Here is a 20,369-nt window from a genome sequence, read left to right as displayed (position 1 = left end):
TTTGAGATAGAGCAGAATTTGTACCTAGGAATGCAAGATGGCACCAGACTAGGAGCTTTGCCTGTCCTCTTTGAATATCATGTGCAGAGCTGGAACCAAGCTAGAAGTGTAATCCATGAGAGATGAGGGGTGTCAGCTGTAAAACAAGGCCCAGGGGACAGAGCACTGCTATTTTACCACTGGTCTTGAGCAGGTGTACACAGTCTGGCTTTTCTCTGAGGAATGAAATGAAGGACTACTAGCAAGTAGGACGAGGTGAAAGAGAGTAATGTGGAGATAGGATCACAATTAGAATTGTGATGAAAGTTAACCAACTCAAACTCTTGCAGAGCTTCGTTACAGCAGACCTGTGTCTGTGCTGAATACCTCTTGTGTGCAGACAGCTTGTTTGTGCAGCTGCAGGTCCAGGTCCTGGGGAAGGGACACTGAGCACTGTCTTTTCCACTGAGCCACTTCTTTTTTTTGTCTCCTTGAGCAAATCAATCACTTCATTCCTTTGCATTTCAGTATATCTGTTTCATTTTATGTATTTAGAAGTAAAACTAATAATATTTATAAGTAGTGTATATACTTAAAGCTAACCACTGAACTTGGTAACTACACACACAGTGTTCAGTTAAAGTAAAATAGGAATTATATCAGGTAAGTAATGGAGCAGCAGAACTGAGCATTGAGGCATTAAATCGAGCAGGTGGTACATGAAGGTATCCCAGCGTGGGCAGCTGAGGGTTTCCAGTTCCACATGCACAGCAAGTACGTTTGTGCATGCTTCCAGAGGCAGGGCTGAGCTAACAATGGCCTGGCTAGGAAGTGGGATTGTCAGAAGAGTGAATTTCCCATGACCCGACTGCAGCGTTACTTAACAGAAACATGCTGCTGGGAGGGCTGTGTCTGACAGGGAGGAAATGCTGCTGCTGAAGAAAAAAAAGTCTCTACTTTAACCATTCAGGAGACAGGCCTTTGGGCAGCCATGCTGGTCAGAGCACACTGAGGGTCTTGTCTTCTAACAGCTTCTTAACAACTTCTGAGAGAGGTGGCAGTTCCCAGAGCAAAGCATGGTTTCCATTTAGGTTTTAGCCTGGAGTTTCCCAAGTGCTGTGACACAGCAGCAAGCTGGCTGGGGGCCAGGAGACCTGCACATCAGTTACCTACAGCAGAACAGAATTCCTTTGAGTTAGAGAGAATATACAGGATTTGTTTGTCCTCAGGCTTGCCTTAAGTGTTCTTGGGGGGTGGGGGGTTGTCAAAGTGGATCTGCATATAGATTTCTTCAGCAAACAATAGGTTTGCTTGTTCAGCTTTGCTGTGCACAAAGAGCATTCACAAACAGCATGTATCATAACGTTGTGCCTCTCTGGTGTCTTCAATTAAATAAAGCATTTGTACTCGTTCAGCCCCTGCACCTCAGTTCTCACAAGTTTACTGCTTGCGTGCTCTAGGAGCTGGAGTTCCTAAGGGTGGCGAAGAAGGAGAAACTGAGAGAAGCAACAGAGGCAAAGCGCAACTTGAGGAAAGAGATCGAGCGTCTGAGAGCTGAGAATGAGAAGAAAATGAAGGAAGCCAACGAGTCTCGGATACGGCTAAAGAGGGAACTGGAACAAGCCAGGCAGATCCGGGTTTGTGACAAGGGCTGTGAAGCTGGCAGGCTTCGGGCCAAGTACTCTGCCCAGGTAAGAGCTCAGCACTGACAGCTAGCAGCAAGCAAACCTTCTGAAGGCGTGCTTCTAGCAGCAGTTTGTGTCTGTATTTCCTCGGGTGCCAGCTGGCCTCCTTTTGTCTGATTTGATGAAGTCCAGCTCCTGTCCATATGTCTATATCCCCATCGTGTCAGTTCGCAGTCCTAGTCCTCGAGGTGTTACTAACGTGCCTCAATTTGAGTTCAGGTGAGTTCTGCCTGAACTTTGCACATTTGTCTGTACAAAATCACCATTTACAGGGAACTAAGACAGATGTGAGACATCAGTTCCACTGCTGCTGCTGGCCATGCCAATGCATGGAGACCCATTTCAGTACAGTACATCATAGGCAGTCATTTCAGGATAGTTCTTGGAATGCAGGAGCACGCCACTACATGCCAGGTACATGCTTAAAGCTTTGAATTAAAAATCCCTCCCTGCCCTCTCTGCACCAGATTCTTATGTAAGAAGTTATTTTAAAGTTTAATTAAACCAACCAAAGCCCAGCAGTGACCCGTGAGCTCAGGCTGTGCGTCCTTAAATCGCCTTGTTGTGTCTTGCTGTTGCAGGGCATGTGGGATGCAAGGCCATTCAACCCCTGAAATAACCCAGCACAGCAGACTAAGCTGAGTGCAGAATGGCAGCCTCCTGCCCTTCTTTGAGAAACAGCACTGAGAAGCAATCCATTGCATGCCCTGCCTTCCCCTTCCTCCAAACAAGAAATCCCAGTTACTCCATGATGCATTTCTGCCAAACCTCTTGCTGCATAATTAGAGGTGTGAGGCAGAAGTTAGCCACAGAAACCTGAAAAATGGGGCACACTTGGTTCAGTTTGAGCTGCTACACAGAAGAGATTGGAACCACTTGCAGCTGTCACAGTGTCATAGGTTTGCTCAACTGTCCTACTGTACGTACTGGTGTTGATGGCACAGATCACATTTACTACAGTGGTGTTTCTGCTGTGCACTTCACGGAGGTGTTGCTATGCCCAAAGCACGAGCTACAGATACTTGATGTGGTTACTTCAAGGAAGAAGGAAAAAGGAAAAGAAAAAGCAATAGAAATCAGAAATTTGTCTAACCCCAGGCTCTCAATACCGGGAAGGGGAGTGGTTCACTTGTTACCACTGTGAGACATGTCTAACCGGAGACCAGAGCAGGAAATGATGTGGGCTTCCTCTCTAGCATCACAGGATGTCTCGCTGATAAGAGATGTCCAGACTAAACATAACCAGATCGAGAACTGCTGCTCTGGGCGTTACCTGCAGCCCACTTCCACTTCAGCAGAAAAAAGAAAAAAAAGAAAGAAAAGCTGCAGCAACAAGTGCAGATAAATAGAATTCCTCACACACTGAACAGGGCTTGGAAGATCTGCACCTGCCTCCTTACAGTCCTGCACATGTAAGGGGGAAGGGTTCCTGTATGTGAGGGTGCTAGAGCTGGAATGAAGGATACAAAGTATTTTTAATTCAAGTATTAATATTTTATATTAAATAACAATATGAAATGTTAATACTTCATATAAAAGTATTCTTCAATACAGAAGTATCTAAACAGTTGGTGTAACATGCTTGGATAACTGTAGAATAGTGTATGGAAAAAGCAGTAGGGAAAAAGAGAATTCATTTCCTTACCTCAGCCTTGGTAGATTCATATCTGGTTTTTCTCCTCTCCAGATTGAGGACCTACAGGTTAAGCTTCAGCACGCAGAGGCTGACAGGGAGCAGCTCCGAGCTGACCTGATGCATGAGAGGGAGGCTCGGGAACACTTGGAAAAAGTTGTCAAGGAACTTCAGGAACAGCTGTGGCCTAAATCAAGCAGTCAATCCAGCAGTGAAAACACAACGAGCAACATTGAGAACTAAACCACCACGTCGTCTGACACAGACAGAATGACATATATGCACAGTAAGGGAGGATGTGTGGGGTACGTGTGTAAGTGCATGTGTGAGTAGTTGTGTCTTAACACACAGATCTATGAATATGGATTCTGATTAGTTGGAAGGCAAATGTTACTCTTTATAACAGAAGCACTGAATTACGCCTCTTTTTTTCCTTTTTTTTTTTCCAATCCATATAGCACAACATCTTACTGTGCCTATAAAACACAAAGTGTTTATAAACAAAATACTTTTAAGTCCACAGCAAATTTTGTACTGGCAAACTCCAAGCAAGCAGCATCGTCCAACTAGAATCAGAGTACAAGGCAAGCATGGCAGTGTTTTTATGTTGCCCTTCTGCCTGTCGGAACATTTTGGAATTTAAAAAACAAACTTTTCTTATAAGCTATTTAAAGTAATTCATTACACAGACTTGGTATTAAAAAAAATTAACAAGATTTTTTATAATGAACCTTTAAAAGCAAAACAGAAACCTTCGATGCACAATTTTTAATGACTTGTTAAAGGCTTTGGGATTCTGAATGCAGAAGCCCTTTGGTGATGATGCCATTTCATTAGCAGTTTTCCAGCCATCAAGGAAGCCATCACAGTTTTGATCCCGTCCTGTGGTTGTATGAGAATTTCAGAGTGCTTTTCAAAGTTGATTTTTTCCTTAGAAACAATCACCTTCATTTCCTGTCCTGAACACAAGAAGAAAGGAAGATGCAGGAGTGTAAGGGCGTGGGGGAGGGCAGGAAGAGAAGATGGACGCTTCAGAATTACAAACCCAGCCTTACAGACTTCAGTGTTTCAAATCATGCCATATTTTCTAAAGACATCTTCATCAATCGATGTGTTCAAATGACTCACTTCATCCAAGAGCACTTCAGCTTTAGGAAAAGAAAGAAGGAAGGAAAGGAAGGAAATGGATGACCTGTTAATTGTTGGTTGAGAAGTAAAGCAGAAGACGTGTTCTGAAGTCATTCTGAAATCCTCACCTCAGCTTTCAGTTCTCTGGAAAACTCATCTTTGTTGCACCATCTTACCATAACGTTCAGTATTTACCTACTTTTATTCTGAACTGTTTTCAGGATTTCTGTGCCCGAGGAGAGTGCAACATTGCATTATTGGATACTACAGAAAAGAAAAACAACATTTTTGCTGCTGTGAATAAGCCTACATCTTTTTTAAAAGAAAAACTTCTGTTTTTAAAAATAGAAATTACTTTAATTTTGGGATCCAAGCCGCAGCCCCGGAATTACAATGCAGCATACCATCACTGTCTCACCATTACTGTTATTGTCGTCGTTATTTTTTTTTAAACTGCACTTTGTCAGAATCTCACTCTGCATTTTATTCCATATTTTGAAAGTTTACAAGTTAAGCATTCTCTGCAGATGTTAAAATCATCAGCGCCATTCTCCACCACGCGACAGCTCACACCATCATTTCCACGTGTGCAGAATGAGATGAGAACTCAGTGGGTATAGAATGCCACCAAACAACAGTGAGCAGAGCCGTGTGCTGCTGGTTGGCTTTCACAGCTGTGCTGTGTGGCTGTGTCTGTCCAGGCTGGGAAGTGCTCAGCGCAGTTGGTGCTTTACTGAACAAGAGAAAAGTTCTTGTGACCCACAGACACTCACCTCTGATACACTCAAGCTCAGTGAAAAGTTGATCTGGGGCTGCAGTTGTGCCTTCCAGCTCATTTCTCCTCTCAGCATCTTCTATAGGCAATGCTGACACTTTTTTTTTTTAAACCTTAAAGAATAAAAAGAAAAAAAATATATAAAATCCTATGCATCATCATACCCAGAAGTTATTCTAAACCAAGAAATGTATTTCCAGTAATCTTTATTTGCTTTTGGACATTAATGCAGACTATGTAAGCTTAAAAATTATTTCCCAGTAGACAGAGAGCGGCTTCCAATCCTAAAATTACAGTATTTAATGCAGTACACAAGAGGGTTGGTGAGGTTTTTTTTTTGTTGTTTTTTTTGTTGTTGTTTTTTAAACAAGAGCTGTTTGCTTGAAACCATTATAATAACCATTGTAATAACTGTGAGCATTAACAGAGAAGTTCATATATACGTTTTAGGTACAAAAAGAAGAAATATGAAAGGAGTAAAATTACTGGGACAATGTAGAACTGTTGGGAGCAAGAATCAGTGACAGCAAGGAAGTGACACGAACCTGTCTGTCTGCACAGGGCTCAGCCCTGCGTGTGGGATGCAGAACTCCTCCTCTAAAGTGCAATGCAAAAGGATTTTTGATTATGTGTAGGCAATGTTGTTGGGTTTTTGTTTTTTTATGGGATTTTTTTTTCTTTCTTCTTTGTATGTTTTTTTTTCTCTGCGATTATTAAATCATATGCATGGAATTAAAATCTCTGCCATATGTATATTCATTAATGGGCATTATTACTGTCTTATGTAAAGGGTTTGTTTTGTTATGCAGTATGCATAAAAATGTTCTCAGCCTTATGATTTCCAGATCTGTATTATTCACTAATTTCTTCGAGGGAAACTGAACGATTTTAGCTTTAGTTGATCCTTGTGCATTTCAGAAGTCCACAATGTTCTGCTGCCACATGATGAAATTACACATAGAACACATCTGTTCTCACCCAACATCAGACTCCTGAAATCTGCCTTTCCAGGTAGCCGTGTTTCCCCAGCCTGTCCCACTGCCACTCACCCAGACACAGCAGCACAGCTCTCACTTTGCTTTTCCTCCCAGGAGCAGCAGCCCACAGACCTGCAGCACATGGCACTATTTCTTTCGTGTGTCTCAGGAAGGATAGTGATTCACTGCCACAGCTTCTTCTGTGCATACGATGCTTTTACCCCTCCAACATCAATGAATTCTGCCTTCTTTTTTCTCCTAAGACAAAAAAAAAAAAAGAAAAACTTTCCTTAGCTGTCACCCACCCATCATCATCATCTTTGTTTCGTACATAGATGGGATGAGATTTGGAAGAAATCTCTTCCCAATGTGAATTAATTATGAATTACATCCTTGTTACACAAACAGGGTTTCTTTTGCCATGTATTATGATAAAGTGTAGTGCATAACTAAACCACAGCATTAAAGTTAAGACATCTCAGCCTTTGATTCCAGGCAGTGGAGACATCCTAGTAAAAAACATCTGTGAAATCAGGTTTAGAACTCAGTGTGATTGAACGAGGTGCAGGAAGGCTGACAGAACCCACATCCACCAGCAGCTAATTGCCAGGGGGGTTTTACAGGATAGGAATCATAAATCATCGTGTGTCTTTCCTAAGTCCACTTTTACAATAAAATCTTGATACAATCTGCAGAAATAATTATTTTTTAATTCAGAATTCCTGTGTTTGTAATTTATTTTTACAATAATTCTGTCAGTATAAAGCCATAGAGACAGAAGGGTCTCTCAAAACGGTGGGAACGTGAGGGGAAGCAGTGGTGGAGGTGCTGAGCTGAGGGGGTTCTGTGTGTAATTTCTGTGTCCCACGCACTGCTCAGTCCATTGGCACTCCAGCACGAGAGTGTAGGAACTGTAGAGGCACATCTTCCCACTTCATCTACTCTTTAGTTTCCTTTGAGAAGTTAAAAGGGAGAAGAGGTGTTCCGTACAGGCTGTTGACTCTCCCTGTAATTAGAAATATATCACTTGTATATTCAGTTTAATTACTCATTGTTTCTATTACTGAAAGAAGACTTAACGAAGGGAAAAAAACCAACAGCAATAACATTCATATCTTTGGAGCAGCTAACTAGTATAACATAATATTCTGCTTTTCAAACAGAACTAGCCAATGTAAAAAAACTTAACAGTAAATTCAACATGTAAATACTTTTTTTCATTTTACACTGTTGTATTATAAGTGTATATGGTGTTTACTTTTTCAGAACTCTTTCTTACCTGGTAGCTGTCTTGTTTTATGAGTTGTGTTTTTAACTAAGAACCTTTGCTGTCTGTTAGGAAAAAAAAAACCACAAAAAACGAAACAACAAAAAAATCTTTTTGCAACTTCCCAGCTGGGTTAACCCTTCTCCGTCATTCGCATTTTATTTGCCTCAGACTTTCACTGTAAAGTATTTTATTACCAAAAGGTTCATCTTCTGTTCCCCCCTCTCATCGGAATCAGTTCAGATGTTTTAGAGCTTTTTGTTGGTTTGGTTTTTTGTTATTGTTTTTTTTTTTTTCTTTTTTTTTTTTTAATGAGAGAAATCACAGAAATGACATTTTTTCAATTGAAGAAAAATAAAACTATACATTTATAATAGCCAATAGCATTTCAGCACATTTTTGTTATCCTGGTCTCTCCTATGCTGCTGCTAATGACAATATTATGACTTACTCTACTATTCTAGAACTATTTTTATGTAAGTAATGTATGCTTTTCTTGTTTATAAATGCCTGATTTAAAAAAAAAATAAGAAAAAAGCTTGGCATATTTATCTATTTCGCTGTGTACCTTGATAGTCCTTTTCCACCCCCTTTTCCACATCCCCTCCCCTTGAAGCAGATAATATTGTAAAATAAAGGACTTTATGAGATTATGTATGAAAATAGCTATGCTTATATACCACAGTGACTGAATGTACAGTGTATAGACGCATTACCTAAAATAAAATTGTTTGTCCAGAAAAAAATAAATAGATATGCAATGGTTTTTGAGTTTTCTCTGCTTAGAGCTGGGCCCTAATTGTTCAGGACAGGCAGAGGTAGAGATCTGCGAGGTGTCTGGAAGGCTGTGAGGGATCTCTGTCTGAGAAGTCAGGACTTAGCAAAGCAGTTTGACACTACAACAGACAGAAACTCCACTCTGCACACACACACACAGCTTCTTTACATTGTCATTTCCCTTGTGCTAATGTCCCAGGAGACACATGGATATTTACCCACAGCAGCAGCAGAGGAAACAGCACCAACACCAAACACTGCTGGGCCTGGGCAGGGACAGAGCCAGCTGTGCTTCCTTTCCATGAGCATCTCTCCCCCAGCAGATAAACACATCCCTGGGCAGCAGCAGTGCTTACAGTGCTAACAGAACTCCAGAGCCCACAGATACCTGGTGGTTATGGAGTGGAGGAGTGGAAGAGGAGAGGGCTGAGCCTGGGCTGCTGCAGGCTCTGCTTCTGCTGCAGGTTCCCTCTGGGGCTGTTGGATAGGTCTCTGTCCCACCCCTCTGCCTTCGGGTGGAAGTGGCATTAAATTGTCTCAGATGCTGGAGGGAAGCTCGGATTTCCTGCCACGGTTTTATCTTTTTTGGCACACAAAACAAAACAAAGTCTGACTGCTTTCAGTGCTCTCAGGCCCACCATCACCCCGTGTGCCAACCACAGCACCCTCACACCCCACAGCCAGCCCTGCCACGCTCCATGGCACTGCTTCACAATCTTCTCAGGTCTGCACAGGACAGCTCAGTTAGGAGAAAGGAATTTAATTGGAAATGATGCGTACCTCTTCACAGGAAAACCCCAACAATGGATTCAGTACATTTCTGTTGAGGAGGGAGACGTGTGAGCATACAGAAGTTTGTACCGGGTCAAAGAAGAAGAAATACAAGAGGGGAAAAATGCAAAAAGTGGGAGATGGAAACATATGTTAAAGTCATTCTCTCATGGTTTTCTGAGAAACGGCTGCAGAATTTCCACAGCTCTGGTACATTTCTTAATGTGCCCTTGTAAAAGAGTGGAAAAGCAGAGAACGATCAAAGGAAGCTTAAAAAAAATTGTACTTCTTATTTCTGACTCATCCAGCCTTGTTTTCTAAGGTGTTGGTTTATTTCCTGTTTCTGCCAACCTGGACATCAGCTGGGCATTACCAGCAGTCACACTCCCAGCTCATTTTTAACAGGACACAGCAGAATTCCTTTAGGAGCACGGTGACAGTCCTCAACCTCATCTACCACTGTACTGCAGATCAGTACACTGCCTCAGACACAGATCAAAAGGATCCTACTACACTGACAAAGAACAAATTACTATGCAAGAAGAGAAGGACAAGACAGAGTACTTTCCAGACCACGAGGCCTCAAGCTCACTCACCACCCAGTGCTGAAACAGAGCTGCTGTGGTACAGTCCTGGGTTAGTGCCAGGTTGCCAGCTCAGATAAAGGACACTGAACTTCAGATAGTTTTCAAGTGAATTTGGGAGTAAATGGTGTTTGTTTCAGTTTCTGAAGTTAGCTGAGGCTAACTTGGAAGTCAGGCTTGGCCGCACATACGGAAGTCTCAGATGTCTGAACCCAGCTATGCAGCCCTATTGGACATGGTCCTTATTCTTGGACTGTCCCTAATGCAGCTATCCCAAATTTATCTGGCTGCTCTGCACTCCAGGAGCTCTCACAGTACTGACCCAGATTACAGGCACAAGCACACGGAGCAGACACCTGTGCTGTTCATCCACCACCTCCACCGTTCTGTGCTCACATCCTTTGGAGGGAGGTGGGTACATAGGTGCTGTAATAGAAGACCACGGAGACGCAGGTGAATCCTGGCAACACCCAAAATAATCCTCTCAATTACTATCATCTTTTTTTTTTTTAATGCTAACTTGTTTACATACAGAAGCAAAAATCATTAAGAAAAATCAAGTTTTGTACAGCTGTGTAACAAGGATGCCACTTTAACACCATATCATAAACAAGGCCTTCAGAAGTGGTCTGTTGAGTCGAGACAGACACCTGGGACCACGCTGAGAAGAAGTGCATCCTCCATCACCAGTACCTCAGGTGCCCAACAGAGTTTCTCAGCAGGCAGCAAGAAATGGAGGTGCCCAGAACACTCAGAGAAAGCAAAGCTTTGCATGTGTGACTTCATTTCCTCACCTTTCCTGGACTTGTGCAGCCTTTCCTTTGGCCACGTGCCTCTGCCCACACAGCTACAGTTCAAGAGGTAGTGAGGACCTTTGCATAGTTTCATCACCTGAAATATCCACTTGCACACAGTAACCTGAGCAAGGAGATTGCTCTCTAAAGTCCAGGGCAAAGTCACAGGTTCCTAAAGCCACCAATTCCAAACATCATCTACATATTCAACTAACGTGCCTGTATGGAGGACAGATAATAAAAATGGCTATGGAATATCAAAACCAGAATTAAACAAGAGCTCAGCACTGTCTCGCTCCTTTCCATCTTACTGTTAGCAGCACCCCTTATTTATACCTAACAGATGGAGCAAAGGGAAAACACAGAGCACATAGAGTGGGGCAGAGGTCTGATAGGGGTTTGAGGCAGAGCACAACCCTCGTTGCTGCCTGTGGTGTTCAAACCATACTTTTTATGTGCTCCCATGTTCATCTGCTGAAAAGATATTAAAGAAATACGTCTTGGCACATCTGCAAGGAAGGGATAAAACTTGCAGAAGATGATAGGAACCAGGGAAGCAGTAAAAACCCTGGAGTGTCACAGTTAATGATGATATGTGAGTAATCCAGTTATAAAGGCACTGTCAGTGGGAAGAGAGCACAAATATAATAAAACCCAGCTGTGTGACGTACACTCCAGTGGAATTTTTATTAGATGGCTTATGTGCACTTTAAGTATACCTGACTGCAATGCAAATTCTCACAGACCTGCGTTCGGGAGGAAAAAAAGCTTCCACAGCTCTCCGTGCTCAACCAATTGAACTGAACTGTTCTGTACAGTATCCGTGGGTTTTCTGGCTCATCTTTTTGGATTTACTTTTGTATTTGTTGTCTGCTGAGTCAGCTCCTTAATCTGGAAGCTTGAGAATTTCATGGCCCTAAATACTTCCCCAGAGCCCATTCTGGCCCAGATCAGTCCTCCGGCCCTTCCATCACTTATCTCAAATGTCTACTCTCATCTCTCCCATTTGTAAGAGCTACAACAACAACAACAGAAACCACGCAGGCAGGACAAGAGGAAACCACAGAAAAAGTACTCAACCCACAAAGACCAAAGGAAAATTAGGTTTACTGCTGCAAAAGTCAGATTTGTTAAAGAATAAAAAAATCAGCCATCCCAATGCTGTTCCCTCCTGGCTCCTTGGGCACATAGCTGAGAACTGCCTCAGCTCTGTGCAGCACTGCTCTGCTGCAACTGCAGGCATCAGTGTATTACCAACACTGATCTTCTCTTAGAAACACCACCACAGTGCCACAGCAGACACTGTGAAGGAAACAATTCCATCGCAGCTGAAACTACGACACCACCACAAGGACTACGAGCCTGAGCATTCAGTATCTCAGGAAGAAACCTCAGTGCAGAAGTTCACAAATCCTGTTTGCCTACGTGAGGGTTTGAGTTCAAGAAATGTTGGTGGGTATGTGTGCTGCCAGCAGGACCCAGCCCTGAGAGCTGCAGCACAGATCTGCCACCGCAGCTGCACAAACTGCCGCTGTCCCCACACCTTCATGCAGCCAAGGATCAGTGGCATGCAGTGACAGTGCTGCTGGTCACAGCCCACAGATGTAGGGTGGCAGAGCAGTGCTGACTACAGGCTCAGTGGGAGAAGGGCCCTTTCCTCCTTTCCCATCTGGTGATGTTCAGCCCCGCCAGATTTCGGCATTGCTTTGTAAGATAGGTAACCAGCACTACGTACAGAATTTACTTGCTTACCTTTCCAACCTAAGCATGCAGTTACTGTATCTCTGCATCACCGTAGTTGCTCTCTCTACAATCCATTACAATGGAACTGGGGTGCTGAGACCTGAAGAGGACACAAGGTTCACATGGAAGGAGTGCCATTAGGTTACATGTTCTGTTTGTTAAGATCTGGACCCCTGCACATACAAGTGCTGCTGATGTTAGCGCGAGGCCTGGACGAAACTGCAGGTGAGTAGAAGTGTCCACCTCTCACCTGCCTTGCTATACACAGATTCTTTCTGCTCAGACTCTCACAGCACACAGAGCTGGGATCCCACGCTGCTTAATTCAATTTGGCAGATAACATTGGTGAAAGGCATTGATTTCTTCCCTCACTGCCTCTTTCTCTTCCATCAATTTTCCCAGATAAGAGGCCTGTGGCTCAGACCCTGCTGGTGACGGATGCCTTGTAATTGCTTTGAATGGATTATCACCAGACATCTAGCAGGCATGTACAGTGCTACAGCTGTAATCAGAAACAGTCTCACCCAGTGGAAGGGCTCTGAGGAACAGACAGCTGTTTCTATTGCCTCTGCCTCGTCTCTCTGCTCTTACATCAAGCCTAACATGGTTTATTTACATTTTTATTACAGTAATATCTAGGACATCCAACCAAAACCAGATAGATTAAGTGCTATTTAAGTCCAAAGGACCTTCCTCCTCTGCATCTGACAAAGTACAGGATGGACTGAAGCTACAAGACAACCGTCCTTCCATGTTTTTGGATCAACAAAGTTTTCAGCCTTGCACAATTAAGTATGGATAATATAAGGAGTAAGTCTCATACTGTATATCTGTTTGCTCTAAAAAGAAACCTCACAAGCTCATAAACATGCATCCATCCTGCACCATGGATATGGCACTGAAGCCTAACAGAGCTGTGCACGAGGCTCTCCTTGGAGCTGAAGGCTGTACAGAAGGGTCCCATCCCTTCCCCCTTCCTTTAGCAGATGCTCTGCCCTGATCAGACGTAGCAGGACAGATCTGGTGCTGTTCCAGCTCACCTTCTGCTTTCTGTTGCTGTTTGGGAGCTATCATTCACGAGGGTTCCTTCCTCCAACACTAATTCCTCACTAGAGTTCCTACGCAATATAACAGAAGCTGTGCATTTCCTCCTCCAACTAACAGGACTCAGATGTTCTCATTCCCTTTCTCAAAGAGCTTTTTTTCAGTGCTTATACCACACTGTCAGCCCTGGTTTTAATTCAGTTGCTCATGCAGGATCATAGTTTAGTCAGTCTAAGAGGACATTTATATGGAAATGGCACTTTGATAGGAAAGATTTTCACGTTAAGCACAAACAGTACGATTTCACACTTCCAGTCCTTAATTCTAACCAAAAATCAATGCTACTTTGAAACCAGTGCCATCTAACACGATGTCCCAGCTGAAAGCTCCCTCTTCTATCTTTGAAAACAACATGAAATCTTTCTCGGAGCACATTAAGAGTTACTGTCAGTCTGGTACTTGCATCATCAGTGAGAATCCTTCCCTGCACACCTACGTGTCTAACATAAGCACTGATGGGCCCCATTTTAAGTGATACGATTTCCCAGAACTCCGGTGAGGGACTCGCACAATGCTTGACACTGGCTTGTTCCACGTACAGGAGCTGACTAATCATATGCTTTTTAAAAAAGCATCATGAGATACAACAAGAAATATATGAATATTGCACCTTGAAAAGCAGAGTGAAGGCAGGGGAAGAGGGGACAGTGGATTTGCTAGCACACATGTACAAACTGGCCTTGGGGCTTGTGCAGCTGGGAGATAATGTGCTTTGCAGGTCACTGGCTCCTAAACACTGTGTTATCTCTGTGTAACATACACCTTGTTGTGTCTTACTGCTTAATTACAGCTGATATGCAGGCCATAATATTGCTTATCATTAGCTGGAGGATGACAATTACCTTTTAAGATTAAACTATTTTCTTTTTTTCTTCAGCCAAGTCTCTGTATGACACTTCCTCAGCCCAAGAAAAGATTTGCACAAGCAGAACAAATCCATATACTAATTGGCTATGTGCTCCTCATAATGATGTATAATTTAGGAAGCATGCATTATGAACATCACGAACAGCACTCAGCACTGCTCAGAGCCTGAATGTAAACCCACAGGGTCAGCTAGTTAGCTGCAATTGCCCAAAAAACCTCAGACAGCAATAAAGGCAGTGAAGTGCTGTCACCTACACAAAAAAGGTCCAACCTGGTGACAGTCAACAGCTGTGGCTCAGCTTGCACAAAGCTCTGTCCTTCCCATTGCCACCACCTCTCAGCACACCTTCCATGCTGGCAGCTTTGCCCCCCCTTCTTCATTCAACCCCGCTTTCTGCGAAGGCTTGGTGATGTTTTGGATGACATCTGCCCTACAGGCAGAGCAGCAGCTGCACACCTCCATCCTCTTTAGTTTGAAAATAGCATTTTATACATCCTAGTGTTTTTTGGGTTTTGTTTTGCTTTATCATTTATTTTTTGCTTTTGTTTCAGACACAGACATAGTTAACAGAGATCCTAGAGTGGGGAAGCAGCTTGAAAGAGTAGGCTGTAAAAGGATCAGCTAAAAGTGGTGAGTCTGCTCCAGCTGAACTATCATTAAATAGGTCCACCTCATTTGAGAAACAGAGACGTGTTACTGCGCACGAACTACACTCCAAAATTGCTCATAAATACTGTGCACTAAAATCCACAACGGCTTAAAAGGAGATTTAACTCCTGATTACCACAATAAAACTTAAAGACTGAATAAGAAGCATTTCTATTCCTCTACTAATCATTTGTGAGAACCCCTTGGAGCAAAGCCTTTAGCTCCTGAGCAGAATTGCCATAACGTACAGTTGTGATGACTCAGTGTCAGAGGTCAATGGTTTAAATCTCCTGTCCTGTAGTTTGTCAACTCCTGTTTATCCTATCCAGCACAGCACCAGGGTACAACATATAAATCTTCCAAAAATGTGTTTTGATCTTTCACCTACAGTAGATTAAAAATAGCCCTGAGCGAGAGCTTTCAACGTTTTGTCATCGCAATTTCTCTGTCAAAAAGTGATGGATAGCTACGTGGAAAAAGAGTGCACCAACCCAGAGATCGTAATGAAGAAGTCTGAATTACATCTCCAAGAAGGAAGAGTTTTACTCACAGTGGAAATCCCCACTCAGCTCACCCCACTGGGCCTGTGTGTTGCAGAACGGGACGTGGCATAATACCCATCTGCTGAGACCTATCCCATCTCCCTGCACGTGTCTCTTTGAAACCTCATAGCAGCTCTGGGAGCTCAGGCAAGAGTCCTGAGTTACGTTTCAGACTTCAGAATCCTCTAGAGTGGCTTAAGCAGAATGTCCATTTACATTTTATTTACCAAAACAAAAAACCACCACAAAAACACACACAAATTTAAGGGCAGGTACAAATTTTCACATATTTTCATGAAACCAAATATTGCTTTAATGAAAGATACAGTTACCACCATACGTTACACTTTGCTTCTATCTGTAGATCACCAAAGTGAAACGGATCTCCCAAGTATTTGCAGAAGCCTCTGTTTATTCAGAATGATGCACACCCTCCTAACAGCTTATAAAGAATGTAACATCTGTTTACCAGACACCTTTATGACGTTCCACCTCTCTGAGCAGTGTGCTAAGATTTAAGGAGTGACCGTGTTAAGTCTTGTAGAGGTGCTAAAATAAATGGCTCTGAGAAACACGAAATTGCTGACAACCCCTTCTTCCTTCCTGGTCTCCATCCTCTGAGGGTTCAGCAGCAAAACAATCCAGATAGCTGTCAAACGTAAACTCATCAGTAAAAAAAATAATTATTTTGGTAGCTCTCCAGTTCTCATAGTGGTGCAGCACAGAACATCCATGCTGACTCTCAGAAGTCACTCAGACTGAAAGACAGAGAAGGTGGCCCCAGGAGAAAGCAAACACACAAAAACAAGAGTAAACCAAATGAAGTTTTGTACCTCAGGTCTCTAGAAATGCTTGAGATACGAAGGAACTGCATATTCTCGCCAGCAATTCAAGTTCCAACTCCTGAGCTTTCCAGGAAGTCTGTCCTTTTATTTTGGATCAGGTCTCTTTTGTTAGAACTTAAAGAGTCACAGCATGCCACGACTGGACGTATGGAAGGAAAGGAGCTCATGAACAGCCATCACAAACGCCAGGATGCTGGGGGGTCTACGAGCTTTGCTTCTGGATGGATGGAGCATGGGCCCTTCTAATCCCAGACAACAGTGGCACAGATCTCTATCTGGTATTGAAGAGCTTTCTGGCTGATGTAACCACGTAAGAAACTGTCTGTCATACAGAAAGCCGCAGTTTCACTTACGCAGCAGTGAGAGAACACATGAAAAAAAGGTACAGCTGTTAAACTTCACACCAGAAGCCAATCCAAATGGAGGAAATGTGGGAGCCCCAAGCCAGACACAAAAGCATCATTAAATGCAAGATGAAAGAGAAGAATAAAGTAAAATGTTTATCACAATTATGCTATAGGTATTTGTATTTCCTGTTATTCATATTTGGTATATTGTTGAGTTGAGTAGAATTTGGAGGATCAAACCCAGCCTCAAATGATGCATAATCAAGATAGTTGCGTCAAACAAAGCATCTGGACAAGGAAAGGTGCTGAGAAAGTAAGGAACTGATGCTTCTAATGCCACACAAACCAGAGATGGAAATGTAACACACCTCTTCTGAGAGCCACACCGTGCCTCCCAGCACTGAAGCAGCACTCCAGCTACTCATCTGTACTCCAAGATAAATCCCATACGTATTGAAGACCAAAGAGCTCTGACAAGTTCTAGATAACGAACACCAAACAGCCCAAGTGCAAAGGGAGGCAATTTCCTGCCTCTGGTCACAGAGCTAGATAGTGTCCTCAGCTCTGCACTACGTCATGAGAACGGAGTGGATCTCGGTAACAGAGGGCAGACCCCACGCTCTGCCAGTCTGCATTTAGTCACACATCACGTGGAGCTTCCATTTATAAGCAGTTAATATGGAGGCAATAAACTATTTGCAGATGTTATAAACGTTTTATAGGTCGGGGTACTAAACATGCTAGGGTTAATAATTATTTACTAAACCAACTATTAATCATTTACAAAATGCCTATGAATAGAAATTCTGTAGAATTCATTACTACGTGCAATGGCTGTTATCTTGGTGACCACACTGGAGATCAGTCCAAGGATCCCTGCAGCTCAAAGATTAACCACATTTCTAAGGCAGAAACAGCTACAAACCCCCAAAGGAGAAAGCTGTAAGCAAAGTGGAAGTGCTGAACGTACTGGCACTGTCAGACACGGTTTCCCTGTGCCTTGAACGATACCTTTTAATGCCAGGATACAAGACCAGATGCACTTATCTCATTTTTAACCAATGTTATTTACCTGAGAACTGTGCCCCACCAGCCTTGAAACAAGGAAGCCTACCCAGGGAAATATTTCTGAAACTCATTCAGAGAACTTTGTGCTTTTGAGGCGAAGGTTGAGGCAGCCTTGTAGGGCAGACACAGAAGATGAAGTTATCAGAATGACAAGCAGACTTAACAACACCACCACCACCTCTTTATCTTTTAATTGCCAATATAATGAAGTCATAGACCTTCAAAAGATATACAGCTGCCTCACTCTGATTTGAATCACTGGGCAGTAAAGCATCTTTGAAAATCTGGAACCTTGTGGATTTTGAAGTGCTATCAAATTTATGATAAAGTACCAGTGTTTGAGATGACACTTTCCTTTCCCAGGCAGAATTACAGCTGAGAAGGAACACACACATTCACTTTCTGTCTCCCTTAACTTGTGTCAGAGCACAGTCACAAGACTTCCTGAAGCCCTGAGAGATCTGCCACCTAAGGTCTTGCCACAGCCCTGACTACTCGTGGTTATCCTGTTGCAACAGTCAGCTCTTCTTTTTTTTGTCCCCAGGAAGCAACTCCCTATTTACACCACCTCATAATTACAAAACAGAACCAAAACCCCTCACAACTGTTAGGAAAACCAATTTTAGCCCAGGTACAAATTTGGCTCATCAGATGGTTTACCAATAAGGTGAACCACAGACCTCCCCGGTTTGGAGAGCTGAAGAAAAGGTGATACTGACTACGTCTCCACGTCCCATGCAATAAGCAAGTATTCAGGATACACCAGGCAGATACCAGGTTCAAGAAGGGCAGCAGCTCAGAGCGGCCCAAAAATGAAGCTGTCTTTGTTCACTCACTCTCTGCTGAACACCCATGGCTCTCTCCAGCTGACTCAGTGACGGTTACCCAACGCTTTCAAAAGTAATACTCAAGGTCTCTCTAAATTAAGTCACTGATGATTAGTTCTGAAATTTAAAAGAATATTTCCATTCTCAGATGTCTCAGGGCTAGAGGAAGTTTAGAATAACTGTTTCTTCCTCCTGTCTCTTGAACACTTGTCTGCAATGAAGTCCAAACCCTACAGCAAGGCTGAGCTCTCACCTTGCAAAATACAGCATGGGCCAGTTTCATTTCCCCCAACACTGAAATGCTTAAATTCCCTGTTTAACAGAAGAATTGTGACTCTGAGCTAGACTCGGTGGTTTCAGTTCGCAGGGGGTTTGTTTCCCACAGCTGCTCTTCAACCAAACTGTGAACGAAGCTGAAAATTCATTTGAAAAACCTTCTATGGTTTCTCATGCTTTCACAATTACATTATAGCTCTTTCCTCAACATTTATCACCCCCTGCAGGGAATTCCCCAACACATGGGTAAAATTTACCAGGAAGGCTTATAAACCTTGATGAGTATTTCATCTCAAACAATGCAAAAAAAAATAAATAAATAAAAGGTTTCAAATAAATCTGGGAAATTTTCTTTTATGAGCTCCGTGGTTCTGTGATGGAAACGTGGATGCTCAACGTCCTGTGCTGTGAGCTGGCCTGGAGCCTGCAGAAGCAACTGGAAGGAGCTGCATGGATATGTAGCTGCTAATGCCTCTCTCTTTGCCTGTGACTCAGCAGGAAAGTCCTCAGAGAGCTCAGGTGAGGACAACTCCCTCTTTACGACCAGAAGTTGTTAGTGGTTGGGCACTGTGGACTGCGAACAAAACGTCAGCTGAGCCACACCAAGTTCTTGTCCACCAGATAAGAGCAGGCTTCACAGGTCTCAGTACAGGGTCAGACCCAACCCTTAACCAATTTCAATTGTACTAGTCCTCAGCCACAGTACTGCACACCAGAGGAACAGTCCCCATGGAAACCAGTAAACTGGCACCCGCCTGATGCCTTGCTTTAAAGGAGCTGTGAAGCTGCATGCAGTCAGGGAGGAAATCCTCCTGCAAGCATGCAGCTCCCATCATTTGAGCATTTCTATCTTCTATTTCACTTTGCAGCTTTGCCCTATTACTGGCACTGTACAGTAGCAATGCTCAGATGCTCACCAGAATCACTTGGGCCCATTTACAGCCACTTCTCTGTTTAAGATGTCAGAAATTAGCATGGAGACAACACCTGAATTCCCACCCTGGAACCAAAGATGAAACCGTTCATGTCTGAGTCCTATTAGCTGTTCAATTAAGTTTTGAATTATTTGACGCCAGAAGTGCCTGGATTTTACACTAGCCACTATTCCTGGACCCTCAAGTAAATAAGAACAAATCTAAAGTGTTTCTTTAGTTGGGTTACCTCTTTGAACCGTACTATTTTGGGGTGGGAACTTCCTACTACATACAAAAGCTGTTCTGAAATACGTCTTTGATCCTTCTTTACAGCCAATGCAACACGACATAATGAAAACTGTTCAGAAGTTTACTGCGTATTCACACACACTGCTGCATAAAGTTCATGCCCATAAACACCATTTTTAATCGACATATTCTGTTTGATTAAAAGGAAATTACTGAGCATGGAATCAACTGCAGTGACACCCACTGGAACATAATTTAAAATAAACATCATGTAAACAACTTCCTGGAATCTGTTCAGTGGTACTAGCATGATCTTTAAGAAGATGACACACAAAAGGGGGTGGGGGTGAGGGGGGAGCCAGATTCTAACTCAGCGTAACAGATACTTCCACTAATAAATTAAATGTGTGTGGGAACGTTCCCAAACATTAGGGGCAGCTGACAGTGAATGGCTCCTGTCTGTATCAGGAAACTCTCTGACACAGGGTGCCTGCAGACAAGCTGCTTGTTGGGAATGGTTTCCCACTCTGAACCATACCTGGGAACAGTTTGGAAAAACACGAGCTGG

General features: G+C 43.0%; 1 protein-coding gene across 4 annotated transcripts in view; it reads left to right on the top strand.

The window, feature by feature from the left end:
* Window positions 1-4,831, top strand: part of SKI (SKI proto-oncogene) — a 91,610-nt gene extending 86,779 nt beyond the window's left edge. For all 4 annotated transcript variants that reach the window (XM_065737927.1, XM_065737926.1, XM_065737925.1 and 1 more), the window contains 2 exons: window positions 1,440-1,670; window positions 3,352-4,831. In XM_065737927.1, coding sequence (XP_065593999.1) covers window positions 1,440-1,670; window positions 3,352-3,540 — 420 coding nt within the window. In that variant the 3' untranslated portion in view covers window positions 3,541-4,831. The remainder of the gene's footprint in view (window positions 1-1,439; window positions 1,671-3,351) is intronic.
* The last annotated feature ends 15,538 nt before the right edge of the window (window positions 4,832-20,369 follow it).

Source organism: Cyrtonyx montezumae, unplaced genomic scaffold, assembly GCF_038088225.1.
Source record: "Cyrtonyx montezumae isolate F1298 unplaced genomic scaffold, pur_monq_1.0 scaffold_21, whole genome shotgun sequence".
Classification (NCBI taxonomy): Eukaryota; Metazoa; Chordata; class Aves; order Galliformes; family Odontophoridae; genus Cyrtonyx; species Cyrtonyx montezumae.
The sequence above is the reverse complement of the archived record's forward strand: the minus strand, read 5'-3'. Positions and strand labels throughout refer to the sequence as shown.